The 21,059-nt window shown below is 46.2% G+C and overlaps 2 protein-coding genes across 4 annotated transcripts in view; both read left to right on the forward strand.

Moving 5' to 3' along the window:
- Nucleotides 1–2,492: 2,492 nt before the first annotated feature.
- Nucleotides 2,493–2,843, forward strand: LOC132502563 (SCAN domain-containing protein 1-like). Its single transcript, XM_060118479.1, has one exon. It carries the CDS (start codon nt 2,493–2,495, stop codon nt 2,841–2,843), a length of 351 nt encoding a protein of 116 aa, XP_059974462.1.
- A 13,833-nt stretch (nt 2,844–16,676) lies between these two features.
- The window catches only part of CDC42 (cell division cycle 42), a 47,508-nt gene continuing 43,125 nt past the window's right edge, over nt 16,677–21,059 (forward strand). The window contains exon 1 of one of the 3 annotated variants that reach the window (XM_060089123.1): nt 16,677–16,778. The gene's annotated coding sequence lies outside the window, so the exon portion shown is untranslated. Of the gene's footprint in view, nt 16,779–17,439; nt 17,751–21,059 lie in introns of those variants that run through there. The other 2 variants (XM_060089122.1, XM_060089124.1) reach the window with 2 other exon arrangements.

A 21,059-nucleotide genomic window follows, 5' to 3' on the forward strand; every position in this document is an offset into this window, starting at 1 on the left:
GCTCTCATAGGCCTCCTTCATTCCTTATGAGGCTGCATAGTATTCCACTGAGTGGGTGACAGTACTTTATTGAATCATTTCCCTGTTGATGGCTTAAGTTGTTCCCAAGATTTTGCTTTCCTACAGTGTTTCATCCAACCTTTCCTTGACTAAATATTTCCTTTTTTATTGAAGGCACCCCTGAGATTTGGAGATATTCTGCTTTTGTCCTTCTTATCACCTGGATTAGTTAAAAGCTTACTTTTGGGGATGAGCACACCCTGTTGATTGAATAAAAATGCAGATAACATGAGAAGAAGTGGTGTACTCCAAGAATATCTCCGTGATGGGGTTGAGAATCAATTCAAGGCTCCTAGAAAATGGGTCAGTGACTGTTTAGAGAGCAGGTGATTAGGAGCAGAGAACCATTTAATTCACGTCAGCTGGTCAGTGTTGTGATTGTTGGCTTCTATCAGTTGTTGTGCAGGAAACAGATTTGAGAATATTTGACGCAGGAGAGATTTTAAACATCAACAATTCTGCAATATAGAGTACGAAAGGACTAATCCTTGGGGGAGGTGGTGTTAATTTAAAAAAAGATGATCCCTGTAAAGTGGCTTCATCACAGGGGTTATGATCTATGATTGGACATTCCTTGTGTGAAAATTAATATAGTCATTTCTATACTGTCATCTGAAGTCTCTCTCTCTTTTTTTTTTCTTTTAAATAAATTAACATAGGATGTGGTTTTCCTGTAAATAATCCCTCTTTGGACTGGGGCTCTAGCCCAAATGAAACAGAACCTTTTTTCCCAACATTTCACAGGTATTTGATTTGCCCACCTGACCCCCATCCTCCTTCCTCCCACTACAGCTGGTTTGCTAATCCTGGAGCTGTCAAGCATCCGATGAGTCAGAAATGTATGCTGCTAGGCTTCTGACAAGTTCAATTTCCCATACACGGTGGGAGCTTAGGATCTTGATCTTAACATAAAGGCTTTTTTCCTTTTTTTAAAAAAAAATTGGCTTAGACGCCACCCTGATGGTAGCTCCTAAAGTACCTTTTTATTTTTTTTTATTATTTTTTTATTTTTTTTATTTTTTTTGCGGCATGCGGGCCTCTCACTGTTGTGGCCTCCCCCGTTGCGGAGCACAGGCTCCGGACGCGCAGGCTCCGGACGCGCAGGCTCAGCGGCCACGGCTCACGGGCCCAGCCGCTCCGCGGCACATGGGATCCTCCCAGACCGGGGCACGAACCCGTATCCCCTGCATCGGCAGGCGGACTCTCAACCACTTGCGCCACCAGGGAGGCCCAAAGTACCTTTAAAAAAAAAAAAAATTATTTATTTATTTGGTTGCATCGGGTCTTAGTTGCAGCAGGCGGGCTCCTTAGTTGTGGGTCGCTGGCTCCTTAGTTGCAGCATGTGAACTCTTAGTTGGGGCATGCATGCGGGATATAGTTCCCGGACCAGGGGTTGAACCCAGGCCCCCTGCCTTGGGAACATGGAATCTTAATCACTGCACCACCAGGGAAGTCCCCTAAAGTATTTTAAACACTTGCTATTCTTTCATTCTCATGAAAGAGAGGGAGGGACATGGAAAAGACAGTAGAGTTGGATGTAAGTGAACAGACCTTTTTCTCCTCTATTTTAGCACTTCTTCATAATTTGCTTTTGGACATAGCAAATGCTCCATAAAAGTGGCTGGAGGAAGCAAACACCCATGATTTTAAAGATTTCCCCTACAAATCATATGCGTATATGTTTGTATTGGAAAAAATGGATGGAAGATTTTCCAGCTAGCAAGGCCAGCATTCTTCATTCTTTCTTCTTTGAGAATCTACATGTTACATTTTGGTAAACTATTGATACATTTTCTCAATTGTGTCAGTTGATCCAGCAAGAGGAAACAAAAACAGAATTTCTAGTAGCTTTTTTTTAACAGTTTATTTATTTATTATTATTATTATTTTTTTTGGCTGCATCAGGTCCTGGTTGCAGCACATGGGATCTTTGTTGAGGAATGCAGGCTTCTCTAGTCGTGGCATGTGGGTTTTCTCCCTCTAGTTGTGGTGCGCGGGCTCCAGGATGCGTGGGCTCTGCAGTTGTGGCGTGCAGGTTCCAGAGCATGTGGGCTCTGTAGTTGTGGTGCACGTGGGCTTAGTTGCCCCTCGGCATGTGGGATGTTAGGTCCCCGACCAGGGATCGAACCTGTGTCCCCTGAATTGGAAGGTGTATTCTTTACCACTGGACCACCAGGGAAATCCCTCTAGTAGCTTTATTAAGAAACCCCGTTAAGTTTGAAAAGTTGATGGAACCTAGGTCTGGACCAGATCCATGTGATCAAAGAGGTTTTAACATCCTTTGTTTTTGCCGACCCTGACTTTTCTCTTTGTGCCTAGGAGTCTGAGAAATCCTTTTCCAGAGTTCTAGAATGGAGACTGAAGGGTACCCAGAGATACAAAGAAATAGAGAAATCCAGAATGATGAAATAAGGTCATCACCAGATGAGAGGATGGCTGAGGAGCCAGAAGTTGTCCTGATAGCACTTCCCCAGGTCCAGGTTCCACCAGAGAGCCTTGATGAAGACTCTGAAGAAGACCTTGAGACTGTGCCCCGAGGGAGTCCTCTCAACCCTGCAGCCTCCAGGCAGAGGTTCCGGCAGTTCCGCTATGAGGATGCAGCTGGCCCCAGGGATGTCCTCAGACATCTCCAGGAGCTTGCTGGACAGTGGCTGAGACCTGATATTCACACAAAGGAGCAGATTGTGGAAATACTGGTGCAGGAGCAATTCCAGGCCGTCCTCCCTGAGGAGCTCAGAGCTCGGGCACAGAGATGTCAGCCTGGGGTCAGAGTCACTGGCTAAATCCTACTGCTTGCTTCTTGCTCAGCCTACATGTGAGAAGTAACCAAAGGTTCTCTTTGTTACAAGATCCAACTGCAGTCATGGGAAATCTGAACCTCGGTTTTCTCTGAGCTTGCCTTTGACTAGCTGTAATAAGAATTAACCAAAACCTTTTTTTGGCTGAAGCAGCTCTATTTCCTGGGACTGTGAACTCCAGAATGAGTTTCCCTGCCCTCTTGTAAGGACAGTCAGCCCGCTGCTTGTTTTGCTCTGCTGAATGCCTCCTTTTTTGCCCTTTGTGACATGCTTTAATATATTGTTTTTATGTATCCAAAGAGGTGATCGCTTCAACTTTAATATTCTTGATTCTTGTTGTGGTGGCATGAATGGAAGCTTCTGTAACCCCACCAGTAATTCATTTGGGGTGTCCTTGAAATACTAAAGTTCTGTTTTTAGTAAAAATGTCCTTTGATGATTTACCAGTTTAGCTCTTAGTAGTCAGCATTTGAGAAAGGTGAGATAATTATCACGAGTAGATGTGAGCTGGAGATAAGAACTATGTGGCATTCGCTGAGCTGGGAAATAGGAACAGGCCTGGCCTTTGTTTTCAAAGTCAGAATTTAAATTGGACAAAACTGAGAGGGGTAAAACAGGGTCATAAGAGGTAACTCTCAGGCGGGGCTGTTTGATGTGCTCTTTCTCCATTTTCATCACCTTTGTTCTACAGCTCGTCTTCCTGTAAGAGAACTCACTCGACCATCTGACAATTCTGCTCTTCCCGAAACAGAGGTCATCCTGGCTTTGTGTGTGTGGAGGCCTGTACTTTGGTTGACAGCTGAGACAGAGCAGTAGCTCTGGTTGTGACAGGCAGAGAGGAAACAGCAGCTGCTTCCCCAGCATGACCCAGTCTTGAGGATCCTTTCTGTCTCTGTGGCCTGGCTTTGGGATTTGTAGATCCGCTCCTGTTAACACACTTGATACCAATTCGGAAACTAATCTTTTGGGATAGGGGCTGGTTAACTCCATGCTGGAACTTATGTTGATTCTGCTGATGTTTGTTTAGTACTTCCTGTGCCTTTTGGGACTCTTCTAGATGCTAGCATATAAATACTATAAAACCAAGTTTGAAGGAAATGTATAGTTTTTGAGGAGAGGAAGAAGCTATCCAAATATATCACTAGAAATGCTAGAATAAAGCTAGTTTTCCTTTTGGCATCTGGTTTTGAGAGAGCACTAAGAAACGTGATGACCTAGAGGGGTGGGATAGGGAGGATGGGAGGGAGGCTCCAGAGGGAGGGGATATGGGGATATGTGTATGCATATGGCTGATTCGCTTTGTTGTACAACAGAAACTAACACAGTGCTGTGAAGCAATTATACTCCAATAAAGATCTATTGAAAAAAAATGTTAAAAGCAAAGAGGAAATAGCTAAGAGAAGTGGCATTTTAATTGAACTTTGGGAGTAGGAGATCACTGGACAGAAGGTGCACCTTTTGCAAAGGCATGGGGATGTGAGGGCGTACAGTGTTTGGGGAATAGTGAACATACAGGTAGGTGAACTCACTGTGCCTTTCATTGACTGGGTTAAGCTCTCTAAATTCTAAGAGTAAAATTTAACATTGGCAAAGGAGGAACTCTAAGTGTTATATCTTCAGTACTCCAGTTTGTTCCAGACATTCTGAAGGTATTTCCTTTAGTCTGCAGGCATTAGGAACTCCTGGTGTTAAGGAATTTCCTGACCTGCTTAAGTTTCTCAGCTGCTTCGGTGGCCTAGAATTTAGCATGCAAGTAAAGGACCAGAGTTTACAGGTGGACCAAAAAGTTTTCACTTTGGGGGTTTTATTACAAAACAGCTGAGGTTTCCTGGATTGAGTGCACTTAGCACTGTTTTTTCTCAACCTTGGCACTTTGGGACCAGGTAATTCCCTTCTGTGGGGACTTGTCCTATGGATTATAGGATATTCAGCAGCATCTCTATCCTCTGCTCACTAGTTAAAAGTAACACCCCCTAGATGTGACAGCCAAAATGTCTCCAAACATTGCCAAATGTTCCTTGGGGGCAAGTTTGCCCCTGGTTGAAAACCACTGATTTTAAGGAGGAGAGTTCATCTAGACATGCCACAGATTACTCTCAGGTCCATGGCCTTTTTTTTTTTTTTGGTGGTATGCGGGCCTCTCACGGTCGCGGCCTCTCCGGTTGCGGAGCACAGGCTCCGGACGCGCAGGCTCAGCGGCATGTGGGATCCTCCCGGACCGGGGCACGAACTCGTGTCCTCTGCATCGGCAGGCGGACTCTCAACCACTGCGCCACCAGGGAAGCCCCCATGGTCTCTTAAGGTTAATGTTGAATTGAGAAAGCTATTGGGAAAGTTGTATGAATTGGGCTTTATGGTTCCTTTTTTCTTTTTTTTTTTTTCTTTTTTTTTTTGCGGTACATGGGCCTCTCACTGTTGTGGCCTCTCCCGTTGCGGAGCACAGGCTCCGGACGCGCAGGCTCAGCGGCCATGGCTCACGGGCCTAACCGTTCCGTGGCATGTGGGATCTTCCCAGACCAGGGCTCGAACCCGTGTCCCCTGTGTCGGCAGGCGGACTCTCAACTGCTGCGCCACCAGGGAAGCCCCTTTTTTCTTTTTTAATTAAAAAAAATTCTTATGCAATGTTTAAAGGTTATTTTACACTTACAGTTATTACAAAATATTGGCTATATTCCCCCTGTTGTACAATATGTTTCCTTTATGTGTTTGGGTAATGCCACTTACTCTGGCAAATCTTAAAAAGAGTTTTGGTAGGAAGATTAATACTATGCCTCTAACTTTGAGAATGTTTTATTGGGATGGTTGACTGTGTGCCAGGATCTAGACTAGATGCATTCTTGATTCATTTAATCCTAACTCATGTGAGGTTACCTATTTAGGTAAATACACCTGCTCTACAGATGAGAAAACTGAGAACCAGCAGTTAAGTATTCTGGCTCATAAGTGGTAGAGCTAGAATCTGAGCCTTGGATTTCTGTCCCCTTAGCCTTGGGCTTTTTCCATCATGTCTGCAATCTCCTGTGTGCAAGACGTTTCTTTGGCTTTTCTCATCTTTATGTTACCATTTAAAATAACATTTCTTAGATTCATTTCACACACAAAATATGAAAAAACCAAAAAGGGTCCAAATGGTAACTCCTGTTGACATTTTTTTTTTTTTGCGGTACGCAGGCCTCTCACTGTTGTGGCCTCTCCCGTTGTGGAGCACAGGCTCCGGACGCGCAGGCCCAGCGGTCAAGGCTCATGGGCCCAGCCGCTCCACGGCATGTGGGATCTTGCTGGACCGGGGCATGAACTCGTGTCCCCTGCATCGGCAGGTGGACCCTCAACCACTGCGCCACCAGGGAAGCCCTCCTGTTGACATTTTTTAAGGTTATAAAATACATTTGTGTGTGTATAGAAAAGTCCAATAGTATAGAAGGGTATAAATGGAAAATTTAAAGGATCTCTTCCCATTAAGTTTCTTATGCATCCTTCCAGAAAATATAAATTATGTAAGCAGATATACATGCATGTGCACACAAATATGTATATCCCCTCCCCCCTTTTTGTTTTTGGCCATGCCGTGTAGCATGTGGGGTCTTAGCTCCCCAACCAGGGATCAAACCCACGCCCCCTGCAGTGGAAGTCCAGAGTCTTAACCACTGGCCCGACATCCCCGTATATCCCTTTTTATTTACACAAAATATGTTATGCATGTTTAGTATGTATATTTTTCATGTCCAATAACCCTTAGCTGTCTTTTGCTGTCAACATACAGAGGTTTACTGCCTGCCAATGCAGGGGACACGGGTTTGATCCCTGGTCCGGGAAGATCCCACATGCCTCAGAGCAACAGCCCGTGCGCCACAACTACTGATCCTGCAGCTACTGAGCCTGCGTACCTACAGCTGGTGCTCCGCAACAGGAGAAGCTACCACAATGAGAAGCCCGCGCACTACAACGAAGAGCAGCCCCCACTCACTGCAACCAGAGAAAGCCTGTGCGCAGTAACGAAGACCCACCTCAGCCAAAAATAAAATATTTTAAAAAAAAAGCAAGGTAGAGGATTCAGGTATGGAGTCAAATCTCCAAAGCATAAGTGAGGTTTAGAGAGGTAAATTACAGAACCAGAACCTCAAACCAGAACTGGCACAATGCCCAGCGCTGTCTCCCAGCACCCCTGTGGTACCGACGCTTTCTCATGGAAGTGAACTTACAGATGCAAATCCTTACCCCAAACCAACCCAGTAAGAGGAGAAGCTTGAGTTCATCTCCATTTTGTCTGGCTCTAGTCCCAGGCCCTTGCCATGAGGTCACACTGCCTGGATACTAAGGAGTAAACCAACTTTAAGTGTTTCAGGAGCCCTGCGGGGATTTGGAGTACAGTCATTCCCTCTCTCTGTCTCCAAGATGATTCCTGTGCCTTCACCCAGCGGAGTAGTTATCACCAATGCCAGTCATTGTCATTTCTGAGTCAATCTAGACCCCAGTTCTAAAGGACCTTAAACACTTTAAATTCTGTGAGTGACAGGGCAAGAGGAGGACAATGTAGAGGAGCTAGCGGGAAGCATTTCTAAAATGTCTCGTGTCTAATTTCCCCTTTGTGATTATATTGACTCCAGTTCCACAAGAGAATATTTGCCTCTAGTTATTGAAAAATGCTCCTGCCAGATGGCTACTGGTGAAAACCAGTGTTCTGACCACAAGGTAATATGAGATTCCTAGCAACTGGCTAGAGCCATGGAAAAATATGTCATCTGTTGGGCAGCTACTCCCTGAGCAGTGAGTGGGTGCCAGGCCCTGGCTGCTGGAAAGGAAGCCAACTCAGGGGGTGGGGTGTGGGGGCCATGAGGAGTGCATGAAAACGGTGGTGGTGGCTGGAGAATTCAAGTGTAACTGGCCTTCCTAGGAGCACCATGTGTGGTCAGTTTCCACAGGCAGCTCAGTACAATGCCCTTGACAATGAGTTGACTATTTTGCTAAGCATTTTCCACCCACCACCATGCATTTATTGGCCATTTTCCCTTGGCCCGAAATGCCCCATCTCTACGCCTCCCCTGATCTTTGCCAGCCTACTCCTCTTCATTCTTTGTGATGCAGATAGCCATGGTCACCTTCGTGAAGCCGCCTTTGATTTCTGCCTTGAATCAGCATTTGAATCCCTCTTGTGAGCTCCTATAACACCTTCCCTTTAAGTTTAAGTTCTAAGTCCCTGTTCATTCAGTGAATATGCATTGTGTACCCAATGTGCCATAATATGCATTGTGTACCCAATGTGCCATGCCCTGTTCTAAGTCTCACACTGTAATGCGGTGCCTAGTTTGTGTCCCCAAGCAGATTGTGAACCCCACGTAGAGGGAATCTCTGCTCTTGGCCTCCAACACAGGACCTGCACATGACTGATCTTCTAGGAATAGCTTAATTTTTGTAGGAGACACATGGTTGCTGCCTGACTTAAGGGGTTTCCTTCTAGTGGACACAAATAACTAGAATTCATGGGAAACAAGCATTTCATTGGGGGCGGGGGGAGGGAGATTATTAATTCCTGTTTAAAGCTGGAGATGATGATGAAAATAAGACCCCCCGAAAGAAGAAGGCTTCACTCAGGCTTCACTGGGGTGGCCGGCTTTCTTCTCTGTTCTGTACCTGACATTGCAGTGAGGTGAGGTTAACTGCCTTTGGCTGGCTCTGCTTGAAAGCTCCAGGGCCCCCTTGGTGCCTAGCAACAACCTGACTGCCCAGAATAGTGATTTTGAAGCTGGGTGTGTCTTCTGGGCAGGAAGCCACCACCACCACCAAAGCAGCCAGGGCCTCCCCTTCACTTCCTCTGAGCCAAAACTCCGCCTTCAATTGGGGCCAGTACTTAAGTGTTTTGGAGCCCTGTCTTAGGATCCAGCACAAATGGGATGTTTCTAGCAAAGGTAACTCCAGCACTTACGAGGTGTGTGATCTCAGACAAGTCATGTCACCTCTCTGAGCTCCAGTTCCCACACCTGTCTCGTTTCTGTCTCATTCCCAGCCCAGGTCACCCTAGCACAGTACCGAAAGCACAGAAATATTCAATAAATGTTATTGTATCTGAATCTGCTTGGCTAAGGGAAGATTCAGTGAGTGATTCCTTCTCAGCTGTCCCTTTGATCTTGTTCTTTCCTTCTGAGCCCCTCTCTCAAACAGCTGTGTCTTCTCATTTCTCCACATAAAATCCTGTTTTTTGTCTTCCCATTCCTCCCCATCTCTCTCCTCATTGCTTACCTTATCCACAGGCATTAAACCTCATCATTGAAAAAATTCCACATTTCTTAAAAAAAATCCCAAGTGTTTTAGTTTTTAGGCCAATACTACTGATGTAGTGACCTTTAATTTTTAAGGTTTAAATGTAGCACGCATCCTGTAAAGTGCACATCTTAATTGTACAACTCAATGAATTTATCCAAAGTGGGCATACTCCTCTAACCACCTTCCAGATGAAGATACAGAATTTAAACAGCTCCCTAGAAGTCTCCCTCATGCCCTTCCCTAGTCATCAACCCCCCAAAAAAAGTAACTGTTATGATTTCTATTGCTCTAGAGTAGTGTTGCCTGTTTCTGAACCGAGTGGAGTAATACAGTATATACCCTTTTGTGTCCGGCTTCTTATGTTCAACATTATGTCTGCACAATTCATCTGTCCCCTGAGCATCCTGCTTTTCCATGCCTGTGAACCTGACATGCCTGTTCTTTCTACCAGGGATCTTTCTGTTCTGTCAGCACGCCCCACCCTGGCCTGACCAGTCTGTGCAAGTCGTCTAGACTCAGATTAAACCTCGCTCCTTTGGGAAATCTTTCTTGATCACCTCTGGGTTTGAATCCACCTACCAGCTGTATGACTTTGGCTACGTGTTACTAGCCTCTTCATTCCTCATTTTTTTTTTTTTTTTTGCAGTATGCGGGCCTCTCACTGTTGTGGCTTCTCCCGTTGCGGAGCACAGGCTCCGGACACGCAGGCTCAGCGACCATGGCTCACGGGCCCAGCCGCTCCGTGGTATGTGGGATCTTCCCGGACCGGGGCACGAACCCATGTCCCCTGCATCGGCAGGCGGACTCTCAACCACAGCGCCACCAGGGACGCCCCCATTCCTCATTTTTGTTGGAGATCAGGGTTTCTATATTCCAGAGTTCTTGTGAATTTCAAATGAGATAATACATATTAAATACTTAGCACAATACCTGGAACTTAGGAAGTACTTAATAAATGTTACATACAACTATTGTGAATACGCTTCTTATTCCCCCAGATCCTTGTACATACCTCATAGTAGCACTTATTTTGATTATTTGTCCCACTACATGATCTTAATTCTTTGAGCAGGGATTGTATCTTCTTCATTCATTGTATTTTTTTCAACAGTCATTTATGAGTGTGCACTATATTCTAGCACTGAGGGTACAGTGGTGATGGAAGCCTTGAATTTACTTTTTAATGGGAAGAGACAGATAATAAGAAAAATAAAGAGGTGAGATCATTTTGGATAGTGATAAGCTCTAGGAAGGAAGTAAAGCCGTGTGGTGTGAGAGTGGGTTGGAGGTGCCACTGAAGCTGGGTGGGGAGGAGGTCTTCTTGAAGAGGTGATATTTGAGCAAAGACCTGTGGGTGGAAAGGAGCAGGTACGTGCGGAACAGGAGAGAGAACGGCAAGCACAAGGCTCTGGGGTAGGCACAGGAAGCTCAGATGTGTCTGAGCAATAACAAAGAGGGCAACGTAGCTGGAGCCCAGTGAGTGAGTGGGTGGTCCAGAGGAGGTCGGAGAGATGGGCAGGAGCCAGGAGAAGCCACTGAAGGGGTTAAGCAGGGGGCTATTGTTCACCTTTGCCTCCAAGGTACCTAGTACATAATAGACACCTACTGACTGTTGAATATTGGTGACAACGTGCCCATGACCAGTTAGTCCACATGAGTGATTCTCAGGTCATTTTCAAGTTAAAACTTCATCATTGTGCCATTGTGCCTCTGGGTTCTTACCAAACCCTACCGGATGGGGAAGAAGTTGCTCAGTTGTTTCTAGATTTTTCTCTTCCCTATCTCATCTCATCCACCCTTCTTCAGTGACCCAGATTATCTCCACCAGAGATGTGTAACAGAGATGAAGGGAAGGAGGCAAGCCTGGGCCGGTTAGAGAAAAGGCAAGTAGGAAACAGGTTCGGTCAGTTCCTCCCCTTTCTCTGACTCCAAGAAGGGTCCAGGTCCCTGGACAAGCATAATGATGTGGCACAAAGTGGAGGAGGAAGGCTGAGCGGCAGGAGGGGCTGCAGAAAGGGCAGGAGGTGAGGTTGAAGCCCTTGGAGTAGGCTGCAGCTGCAGCAGCTCTAGCCCCCTAAGGTGTGGCAGGCCAAAGCAGGAGTATATCTGGAGTACTAGCAGCAAAATTGGAGCTGCGGGGAAGGCCTGGGCCGTGACCAGTCAGAGGAGGGAAAGACCAGCCAGTAAATCAGAATGGAAGGGAAGGCTTGCGTCTGAGTGATAGAAATTTACACAACAACATCAGCCTTCTAGTACCACCAGTGAGACTTTATTTTTGTTTTATTTAATTATTTCTAACCTTAATTTTTATGAAATGTTACACATGAGAAAAAAAGCTGGTAAAACACATGTACAGTACAATGAATGCTTATAAAGCAAACATCCATGTAATCATCACCCAGGTCATGAAATAGAACACTGTCAACACCACCCCCCCAACCCTGCACTCCCCCATCCATTCCAGGTTACAACCTCCTTTACAGGCAGCCAGTAGCCGGATTTTTACAATAATCACTTCCTTGATTTTCTTGATAATTTTATTGCCTATGAATCGCACAGAAAGTTTTTTTAAAATAAATTTATTTATTTATTTGTTTATTTAAATATTTTTGGCTGCATTGGGTCTTTGTTGCTGCATGCGGGCTTTCTCTAGTTGTGGTGAATGGGGGCTACTCTTCGTCGCAGTGGATGTGCTTCTCATCGCGGTGGCTTCTCTTGTTGTGGAGCACAGGTTTGAGGCGCACGGGCTTCAGTAGTTGTGGAACACTGGCTCACTAGTTGTGGCTCGCGGGCTCACTGGTTGTGGCACACGGGCTCTAGAGCGCAGGCTCAGTGGTGGTGGCACACGCAGCATGGGGGATCTTCCCGGACTGGGGCTTCAACCCCTGTTCCCTGCATTGGCACTTAACCACTGCACCACCAAGGAAGTCCCCGCATAGAAAGTCTTAAATTAGGATTTTCTCGTGTAAATCCTAAGACTGAAGGCCACAAAGGAGAGCCTCTTTAATATGGAGCCTCCTGTAGTAATCTTGGCAGGCTCTGGGGAGAAGGTAGAGGATTTGCGTTCTTTGGCATTTGGCAGAGAATGCAGTGTTGAGGCTTCTCTCATTCAGCCGCTGTTTAAGTGCTCACTACATTTAAGGCACCTGAAGAGCAGTCTTTTTTTTTTTTTTTTTTTTTTTGCCGTACGTGGGCCTCTCACTGTTGGGGCCTCTCCCGTCGCGGAGCACAGGCTCCGGACGCGCAGGCTCAGCGGCCATGGCTTACGGGCCCAGCCGCTCTGCGGCATGTGGGATCTTCCCAGACCGGGGCACGAACGCGTGTCCCCTGCATCGGCAGGCGGACTCCCAACCACTGCGCCACCAGGGAAACCCGAAGAGCAGTCTTAGGGGTATGAAGATGCACCCCAAATTGAGCCTGCCGCTGGGAGCTTACAGTCAGGAAGAGAAAGCATGGGTAAACATCACAGAAGAGGGTGAGGCCCAAAGAAATCCTCAGATAAGTGCTATGGGAGTTTAGAAGAGGCAGAGATCACTTTTGGTGGCAAGAAGCAGAGCGGGCTTTGTGGAAGAGGTGGATGACTCTCATTCATGCATTATTTATCAAACATTTTTGAGGGCTGGCAGAGTGCCAGGAAATTAGGTAAAAGGAAACAACAATGAATAAGATAAGGCCCCTGCCTGCTCATGGCCTAATGGTTTAGTTAGCACAGATACAGACGATTCCAATATGTATGCTTTAAATACCAAGTGTAATGGGAATAATTGGTGCCTGGGGTTGTCAGCGAAGCTTTCAGAGCCGAGATCTAGGCTAGTCCTTGAAAAAAAGGAGTTTGGCAAACAGAGAAGGGAACCACTGAATCTGCAGAGTCACAGAGGTGGGAAGGGACACAAGGACAGTGTTGGCAAAAGGTACAGTTCGCAGTGGAAAGGAGAGTGGGACTTGACAGGTAGGTTGGATGATCAGGAAAGCTGTTCTTGGCAAGGGGAACAGCATGAGCAGGGGCACAGAGACCAGAAATCATGGTACCTGCATGCACAATACTAAGTAATTTAGTCTAGCTTCAGCATAAGGTGTGTGATGGAAGTTGTGATGATTTATTTTATTTTATTATTTTTTAAAAATTATTTTCTTTTAAAAAAATTTTTGGCTGCGTGTGTCTTTGTTGCTGCTCCCAGGCTTTTTCTAGTTGTGGCGAGCAGGGGCTACTCTTTGCTGCCATGCGCGGGCTTCTCATTGCAATGGCTTCTCTTGTTGCGGAGCACGGGCCCTAGGTGCGCGGGCTTCAGTAGTTGCAGCACATGGGCTCAGTAGTTGTGGCATGCATGCTCTAGGGTGCGTGGGCTTTAGTAGTTGCGGAGCGTGGGCTGAGTAGTTGTGGCCCACGGGCTCTGGAGCACAGGCTCAGTAGCTGCGGCACACAGGCTTAGCTGCTCCGCAGCACGTGGGATCTTCCCAGACCAGGGATCGAACCTGTGTCCCTTGCATTGGCAGGTGGATTCTTTCACCACTGCTTTACCAGGGAAGTCCTGTGATGGTTAATTTTATATATCGACTTGACTGGGCCATGGGGTGCTGAGATATTTGGTCAAACATTATTTTGGATGTGTCTGGATGATATTAATATCTGAGTAGAGAAGATTGCACTCCCTAATGTGGTGGGCCTCGTCCAATCAGTTGAAGGCCTAAATAGAACAAAAAGCTGACCCACCCTTGAGTAAGGAAGAATTTTTCCTGGCTTTGGACTCAAACTGAAACATTGATTTTTCCTGGGTCTTAAGCCTGCTGGCCACTGGACTGCAACTGAAACATTGGCTCTTCTGGTTCTTAGGCTGTCGGACTTGGACTGGAACTATACCAGTTCCTGGGTCTCCAGCTTGCCAACTCACCCTGAAGATCTTGGGACTTATCAGCTTCCATAATTGTGTGATAAATTGTGTATAATAAATCTCTTCAGGTAGATAGATAGATATCTAAGGGGAAATATAGATAAATACTATAGATATAGGTAGATGTAGATCTCTGTCTATCTATTTATCTATCTATCTAATCTCCTATTGGTTCTGTTTCTCTGGAGAACTCTGACTAATACAGAAGGGAAAGGGAAATAACTTTGAAAAGACAAGTTGGTGCCAGATCATGGAGGACATAGAATACCTGGCTAAAGGACTTTGAATTTTATTTTGAAGGCGAAGGAGAAAACATGGTTTCCTGAACTGGGAAGTGACCTAATAAGAATTGAGATCCAGGCAATTCCCTGGCAGTCCAGTGGTTAGGACTTTGGGCTTCCACTGCAGGCAGTAGAGGGAATTTATCGGCTAATATGACTGAAAATTGAAGCAAGACTGGATCTAAGGGCTCAAACAATGCTCCTAGGACTTGGTTTCACTGTCCCATCTCTCAGCTCTGTTTTGCCCTCCATCCTGGACTCATTCTCAGGTAGTCTCTCGCCTTACAGTGGGAAGGTGGCCGCCAGCAGTGCCATGAGTACATCCTGCCCTCAGAAGATAGATTCATTCAACTGGACAGTGATGACCAAAGGCTCAGAATTGACCTAAGGCTCAGTGGTTCTCATTGTGTCATACGCCCATTGCTGAGATGCTGTGGCAAGAGAGCTCTCTAAAATGCTGATTGGCCAAGCATGGGTCACATGTCTATCCCTGCAGCTAGGGGTAGACATCTCCTATAGAGCCACAGGGATTGAGAACTGGGGGAAGGGTTGCCCCAGGAGAAGTGGAAGTGCTGTTACCAAAGGAAGAAGGAACAGACCCTGGGCTGGTAACCACAGGGGAAGGAGGCCTGGAGACCCACAGGCTGCGCCTTCTGCCAATATGAAGCAGCTGCAGCCAGTGGTGCTGTGGGGAAGGGGCACTAGGAGGTGGGGGTCTGGGCTGGCAGCAGGGGAAGGTGTAGACTGGGGTCAAATAGTAACGCTACTGCCTTGGGGGCTGTGAAAATGTTGGGGAGGGTCCTTCCGACAAAAACCTGACAACCGGATAGACAAAGTGCTAAGTGTGTCCTTGTCTTCAGAATAAAGGCAGGAAAAGCCAAGTGGGTTGGGTGACACCTCACGAGATATTGCTGCTGATGGAAAGGGCAGACACTGTCTGGGGACACTGATGGAATTGTGAGATGGGATGGAGGAAAGGTCACTGCCAACTGGTCCTGCAGGGGGAGAAAACAACCAGTTTTCCCTCAAGTTTAAGAAATTAAGCTCATGCATTTTTACAAGAGTCAAAAATTTACAGTAGCCAAAAATAACCTAAATTCCAACAGTAGGAGATTGATTGAATAAACATTGTAATGCCCATATAGTAGAATGCAGCCTTTAAAAATGATGCTTTATTTGACGTGGAAAGATGCTCTCAATGTAGTTTTGAGAGAGAAATGCAGAGTACAATCTGTCTTTGTGCAACAAATGTGTATACATGTATCTACATCTATGAATATGTGGAAAGGTGTACACCAAAATGTTAATAGTTGGCATCACTAGGGGTAGTACTACAGCTGAAGCTTATCTTCTGATTTCTTTGCAATACACCTGCTAGGTAGTATGTAGGTAAACTAGAGCCAGCCTCTTGGGTTCAAGACCTAGCTCTGCTACTGCCTGGCTCGGTGACATTGGGTAAGTCCCTTAACACCTTCATGCATCAATAAGTGGGGGTAATAGTTCTTAACTTATAGGGTGGTTATGAATTTTACATTACCTACTATTACATGCAAACCTGTTAGCACCATACCTATAGTAAACACTCAAAAAATGTAGTTATTCTTCTTGTGTAATTAAAAAGTCCAAAAGACTTTTAACTATATTGGAAATAGGTGTTTTTCTTGGCCAACTAACTGTAGTAGTCATCAATAAATGAACTATTATTAAGATAAACTATTTCCCTCTAACACTGGGAAACATCTGAGAAAAGACAGAAAAGGTTCCTATTCTCCTGAAGTTTGCACACTAGCCGGAAAGACACATGATAAACAGGTGCTGTGTGGATAGGATGATCAGGAAGGCAGTGACATTTGAAGGCTGAAAGCCAAAGGAAGGGCTGAAGAGGAGGAAGCCAGGAGAAACGGTGAGTGCGAGGCCTTCCGGTGGGGAGAAAGTCTCTAAACCAAAAGACGACCTATATGGTTGGAGCGAGGGACAGTGGGTTGTTGGCAGAGATGAGAAGCTAGCCCTCAGCTCTCACGCCAAGGCGCAGTTATTACAGGCCTGGGGAGTCAGGAGGCCGTCCACTTGTAGGGTGATCTCGGGCAAGTCACTGCCCCTGTTTGAGTAGCCACTGTCTTCTCTGCAAAATCGGGATGATAAAACTTCGTAAGGTTGCAAGGATCAAATGACATGTTAGTGGAAGCGTTTCGCAAACGACAGTTTATAGCATTATTACAAATTCAGCGGAACCACTGGAGAGTTACGGACACCAGCCACCAACTAGCAAGCGGCGCTGGCTGGCGCGTGCGCGTTAGGCGGCCAGAACCCGGGCAGGGGAGGAGTTCAGGCCCCGCCCGGAACCGCTCTGCCTCTTTTCGCCTCCCGGTCCCTCCCTTTTCCGCGGGCACCCAACCGTGCGTGTCTTGCGTGCTGACGTCAGGCGCGTGCCCCTGTCCGGCAGCCGAGGAGACCCCGCGCACTGCTGCCAACGCCCCGGCGGAGGAGCTGAGGTGAGTGCGGGGCCCGAGGCTCCCCGCGGGAGCGGCCTCCCCGCAGTCCGGTCCCCGCCGCGCCGCCCCCGGCCTCTCCCCGTCCGGGGGGGACACCCCATCTCTGGGATCCCTGGAAGCCTGGGATTGTGGGGCGCGCGCGGTGGGGGCGGGGTGCCGGGCGAGCGCGGCGCCGTCCGGGCGAGCGCGGGTCCGGGTTCTGTCGGGGGACGGAGCGGAGGGGGTCGCGGGGGGCAAGGCTTGGGGGGCACAGGTCAGGCAAGAGGTGTTTGGCCGGGACGCCGGGGCAGGGCCGAGGGCGCGGCCGGGGCCGGGCTGTCACCTGGCAGCGGCGGAAGGAAAGGGTCACACCCATCCCCACCACCCTGCTCCCCTCCCCCCCGGCGCCGCGGACCCCTAGGGCGGGCGGCGGTCCGGGGCGCCATGAACCGCGGAGCCGCTGGCCGGCGCCTGGGGTGCGCGGGGTGGCGGTGACTCGGACTCCCAGGCCGGGTCTGCCCCCCGCGCCCCGGCTTCGACTTCCTGCTTCGCCGGGCGCCGCCGCGGACATTTTGCGGCGAGCGGGGGGAGGGGAGCGGACTGCGAGCGCGGCGGGGAAGTGGCGGCCGGGCAGCGCGCGGCTCGCTGACGGCCCGGGGCTTTGCTTGCCGCGCGCCTCCCTCAGCGGTCCCGCAGCCCGACGCCTTGTCCCGCGGGGTGGGCCTGGTCACCGCTTCTCTGGTCTCCTTTATTCCTGCCTTAGGTCGAGTTCCTAATAGCATTTACATTTCCTTCTCCAACTCGCCCTGCCTATTCAGCTGAAGCTTCCCTTTCAGGGAGTTACCTAACCACCTCCCGAAACTGTCGTTCTGCCGTTTGCCTAATTCCTCTCTTTAGGGGGAAATTTTCTTTGTTCGTTTTTTTTTTTTTTGTCCTCCCCTTTAAGTCCAAGAGAAATGCAGTGGGGAAGATTACGTCATCGCAATATAAGGGGTGAGAGTTTTTAACTCCTACAAGTCAGGGACTCACTAAATTAAGACAGCATTTTGTTGGCTCGGTTGGGTCATCCAGTGGCAGATCTGCCTGTTTCCCTGTTTCATCGTATCCAGAGATAATCTTTTGAAATCCTGGCCGTCTCATATGCATCTAAAAGCCAGGAAGGTTTAAAATCTCAAGATGAGCTTGTGCCAGGAAGTAAAGAGTAAGACAACACTTGCGTAGGCAGTAACTTTAAAGATCCCTTTGAGTACTGGAATGAAGTTAATTTATTTGTGGAAGCATTTCTTTGGTCCAAAATGACATTCCCAGATTGTTTAAGTTCTCCCATATGACTTACTGATTCAGAGTATGTACCTAAGTCTACACTCGTGCATTTTTTGTGACAAGGGTGTGGTGAAAAGAGAATCAGTTCATTTTACACCTAATCTTTGCTTGCTAGTCACTTTAATTTTGTAATTAAAAACGGATTTGGTTTTTTTAACCAAAAAAACTTAAGTGAGTAACATTTTCAGACTTTGGAGATCACAGTATTTGTTCTCCAGAATGTTAGGTACATCCAGGGTACTGTAGCACAGAAAAATGTTAGCATTGTAAAGCAAATGAGATCCAACTGTGTAATGCATTGTTATAAGGATAGTTCATGTTGAAACAAGTATTTCCTTATTGTTTCTCCTTATTTGTATAGAGAGAACAGATTGCTTGTTAAGAAACACTTAAAAGAAGTGGTAGGTTTAAGTCAGCTTTCTGTAGTGTGTAGGTGTTGGTAGACAAGACCCAGAAGGTGCCACAGCCTCTTAAAATTTTTGCACGTAATAACTGACACCTGTGCTCAGTTGAACTTAATTTTTTGGCAGTCTGAGGCAGGTGTTACAGCCTAGGGTAGTCAGGGGCTAAAATCAAATATTGGTGAGATTCTTTTAAAGTCCACCAAGCCCAAATCCTGACTTTTTTGTAAATTCAAGATTTGTTTTCTTTTATTCGGATACTTTTTCCGCTTATAATTTTGTGGTATATTATAGAAGCATTTCCAGTTATTTTAAAAATGGTTACACTAATAAAATGTTTTGATCCAAGAAGTGTTGCATTTGGAAAACTTTGAAGTACAATTTATTGTGCTGCCTGTCTGGGAGTATTACTTATAGCCATTCTTGGAAGTAAAAGTCAAATTGTACTTCATTTGTAGATATATTTTAAATACATTTATCATTTTAGCGTCTTTTTTGAGAGGACAAAGAATGCTTAATGAGGAACACTTCAGGCTACAGAGCTTCCTCTGCTGGGGAAGGAGGGGTTAATATTTTGTTAACCTGTGTCCTGTAAATAGATCTGTATATTCTCCTATATTAAAGGGCTTCATTCTAGGCTTTCAATATTCAGTATTCTCTTCCAAGTCTACTAGTTTCTCCCAGTAGAATGTAAGTCTATGAAGGCAGGGCTTTTGACCTGGTATGGTCACCCCTGTATCCCTGGCACCTAGAATAGTGCCAGACTCATGATGTGTCTCAAGAAATGTTTGTCAAATGAATGAATGTGATGTCTGAGGGTTAATATTTTCACTTTCTGCATATTCTGTAGGCCTGTGTACTGTGTTTCCTGGGACCTCTTTTGTGCTTGGTCAGCCATATTCATATTTGGGCTCATTGAAGTGATGATTCCTCATCTACTTTTGTTTGACCGTATCCATCTGTTTAGTCCTATATCTTCTGCAGCGGTACTGTCTGAACAGTTAACCATTGCTTAGAAAATCTTTTCTGATGACCAGTTCTTATTCTCCTAAAAATTATTCAGCCTTTAATGTTTATTTCCTTCCTGTATTTCTTTGTTTGAAATAGCAATTTAGTTTTTCCATTTCTTCCCCTCAACTCAACAGTATCAAATTCCTGGTCATGTTATGCTTTGTCCCTTACGTTTCTACTTTTAGTTACTCATCCCTTCAGTCCAAAATATTTTTGCTAAAGCAATTTTCATTACTTGTCATTTCAGCTATGTCTGCCACTGCTGCTATTATAAGTCCTGGATGTCAGAACTCTTCGTTACTAGTCGCCCCTGGGACATTGGTCTCAAACTGCTTATTCCATGAAGTGAAACCCCATTTTTGCCACCGAAGTGGTCTCCCATTAAAAAAAAAAAATTAAAAAAGAATTTTTTTCAACTATTTAGCTATTATGCTGAAGTCCAGAACAATTTCTAATATAGCAAAATGCTACATATTGTTAAGTCATGGTGTTCACCAAGCCTCAGTTGTCAGTCACCTGAAGAGAACCTCTGTTGCTCACTCTGTTCTTTAACACTTTTACACTTTTAACACTTGCATCATTTTCTCTTAAGAGTAAGCCATTTGGATTTGCTTTTTTTTTTTGCGGTACGTGGGCCTCTCACTGTTGTGGCCTCTCCTGTTGCGGACCACAGGCTCCGGACACGCAGGCTCAGGGGCCATGGCTCACGGGCCCAGCCGCTCCGTGGCATGTGGGATCTTCCTGGACCGGGGCACGAACCCGTGTCTCCTGCATTGGAAGGTGGACTCTCAATCACTGCGCCACCTGGGAAGCCCTGGATTTGCTATTTTAATTCTGTTGTATGTTCTTGGGAGAGACACTGTTAGTATAGTGATTAAAAGTGTAGACTCTAGTACTAGACTGCTTGGATTTAAATCCTGGCTCTGGCATTTATTAGTTACATGCAATCTGAGTAAAGTCTTTGTCACTCAGTTTACCTTCTGTAGAATAGGTCTGGCAATAGTTTCTACCTCACAGTGTTAGGAGAATCAGTTAACCTAAGTGAAGTACTTAAGACATTTCAGTGGCATATAGTAAGTACTCTGTAGGTGTTTGCCCTTGTTATTATTACAACCTCTCTTAATGCCCCCACCTTTCAGAAGTTATCTGCGTTTTTCTCAAACATCAACAGTTTAATAACCATCCCCCCCAGATTAATCTCATGAAACCATAGAAATTAAATGAGGTGAGGATTGGTGTCTGCTTTAAATTTTTATCCATTATGTTAACCAGTGTCATGGAAGTAGGGGTGTAAGTTCTCAAGTATGCAGTATATAGTCTGTGGACCAGGAGCATAAGCATCAGCTTGGAGCTCCTTAGAAATATCAGGCTCCATCCCAGTCCTACTGAATCAGAATCTGAATTTTAACAAAATCCCCAAGTGATTTTTATGCACATTGATGTTTGAAGCACCCTCTTTAAGACTGCTGGATTTCACAAAAAGTGTTGAGTGCTTTATTTTTGTTTTTCCCCCTACTTAAGTATAACCTGATCTCTTTCAGGCAGCGTATCAGAATTTATTGCAAGG

This window comes from Mesoplodon densirostris, chromosome 2 (assembly GCF_025265405.1).
Source record: "Mesoplodon densirostris isolate mMesDen1 chromosome 2, mMesDen1 primary haplotype, whole genome shotgun sequence".
NCBI classification, from domain to species: Eukaryota; Metazoa; Chordata; class Mammalia; order Artiodactyla; family Ziphiidae; genus Mesoplodon; species Mesoplodon densirostris.

Coding starts and splice junctions, on each gene's coding strand:
- LOC132502563 (XM_060118479.1), top strand. CDS start 2,493: ATGGCTGAGGAGCCAGAAGTTGTCCTGATAGCACTTCCCCAGGTCCAG.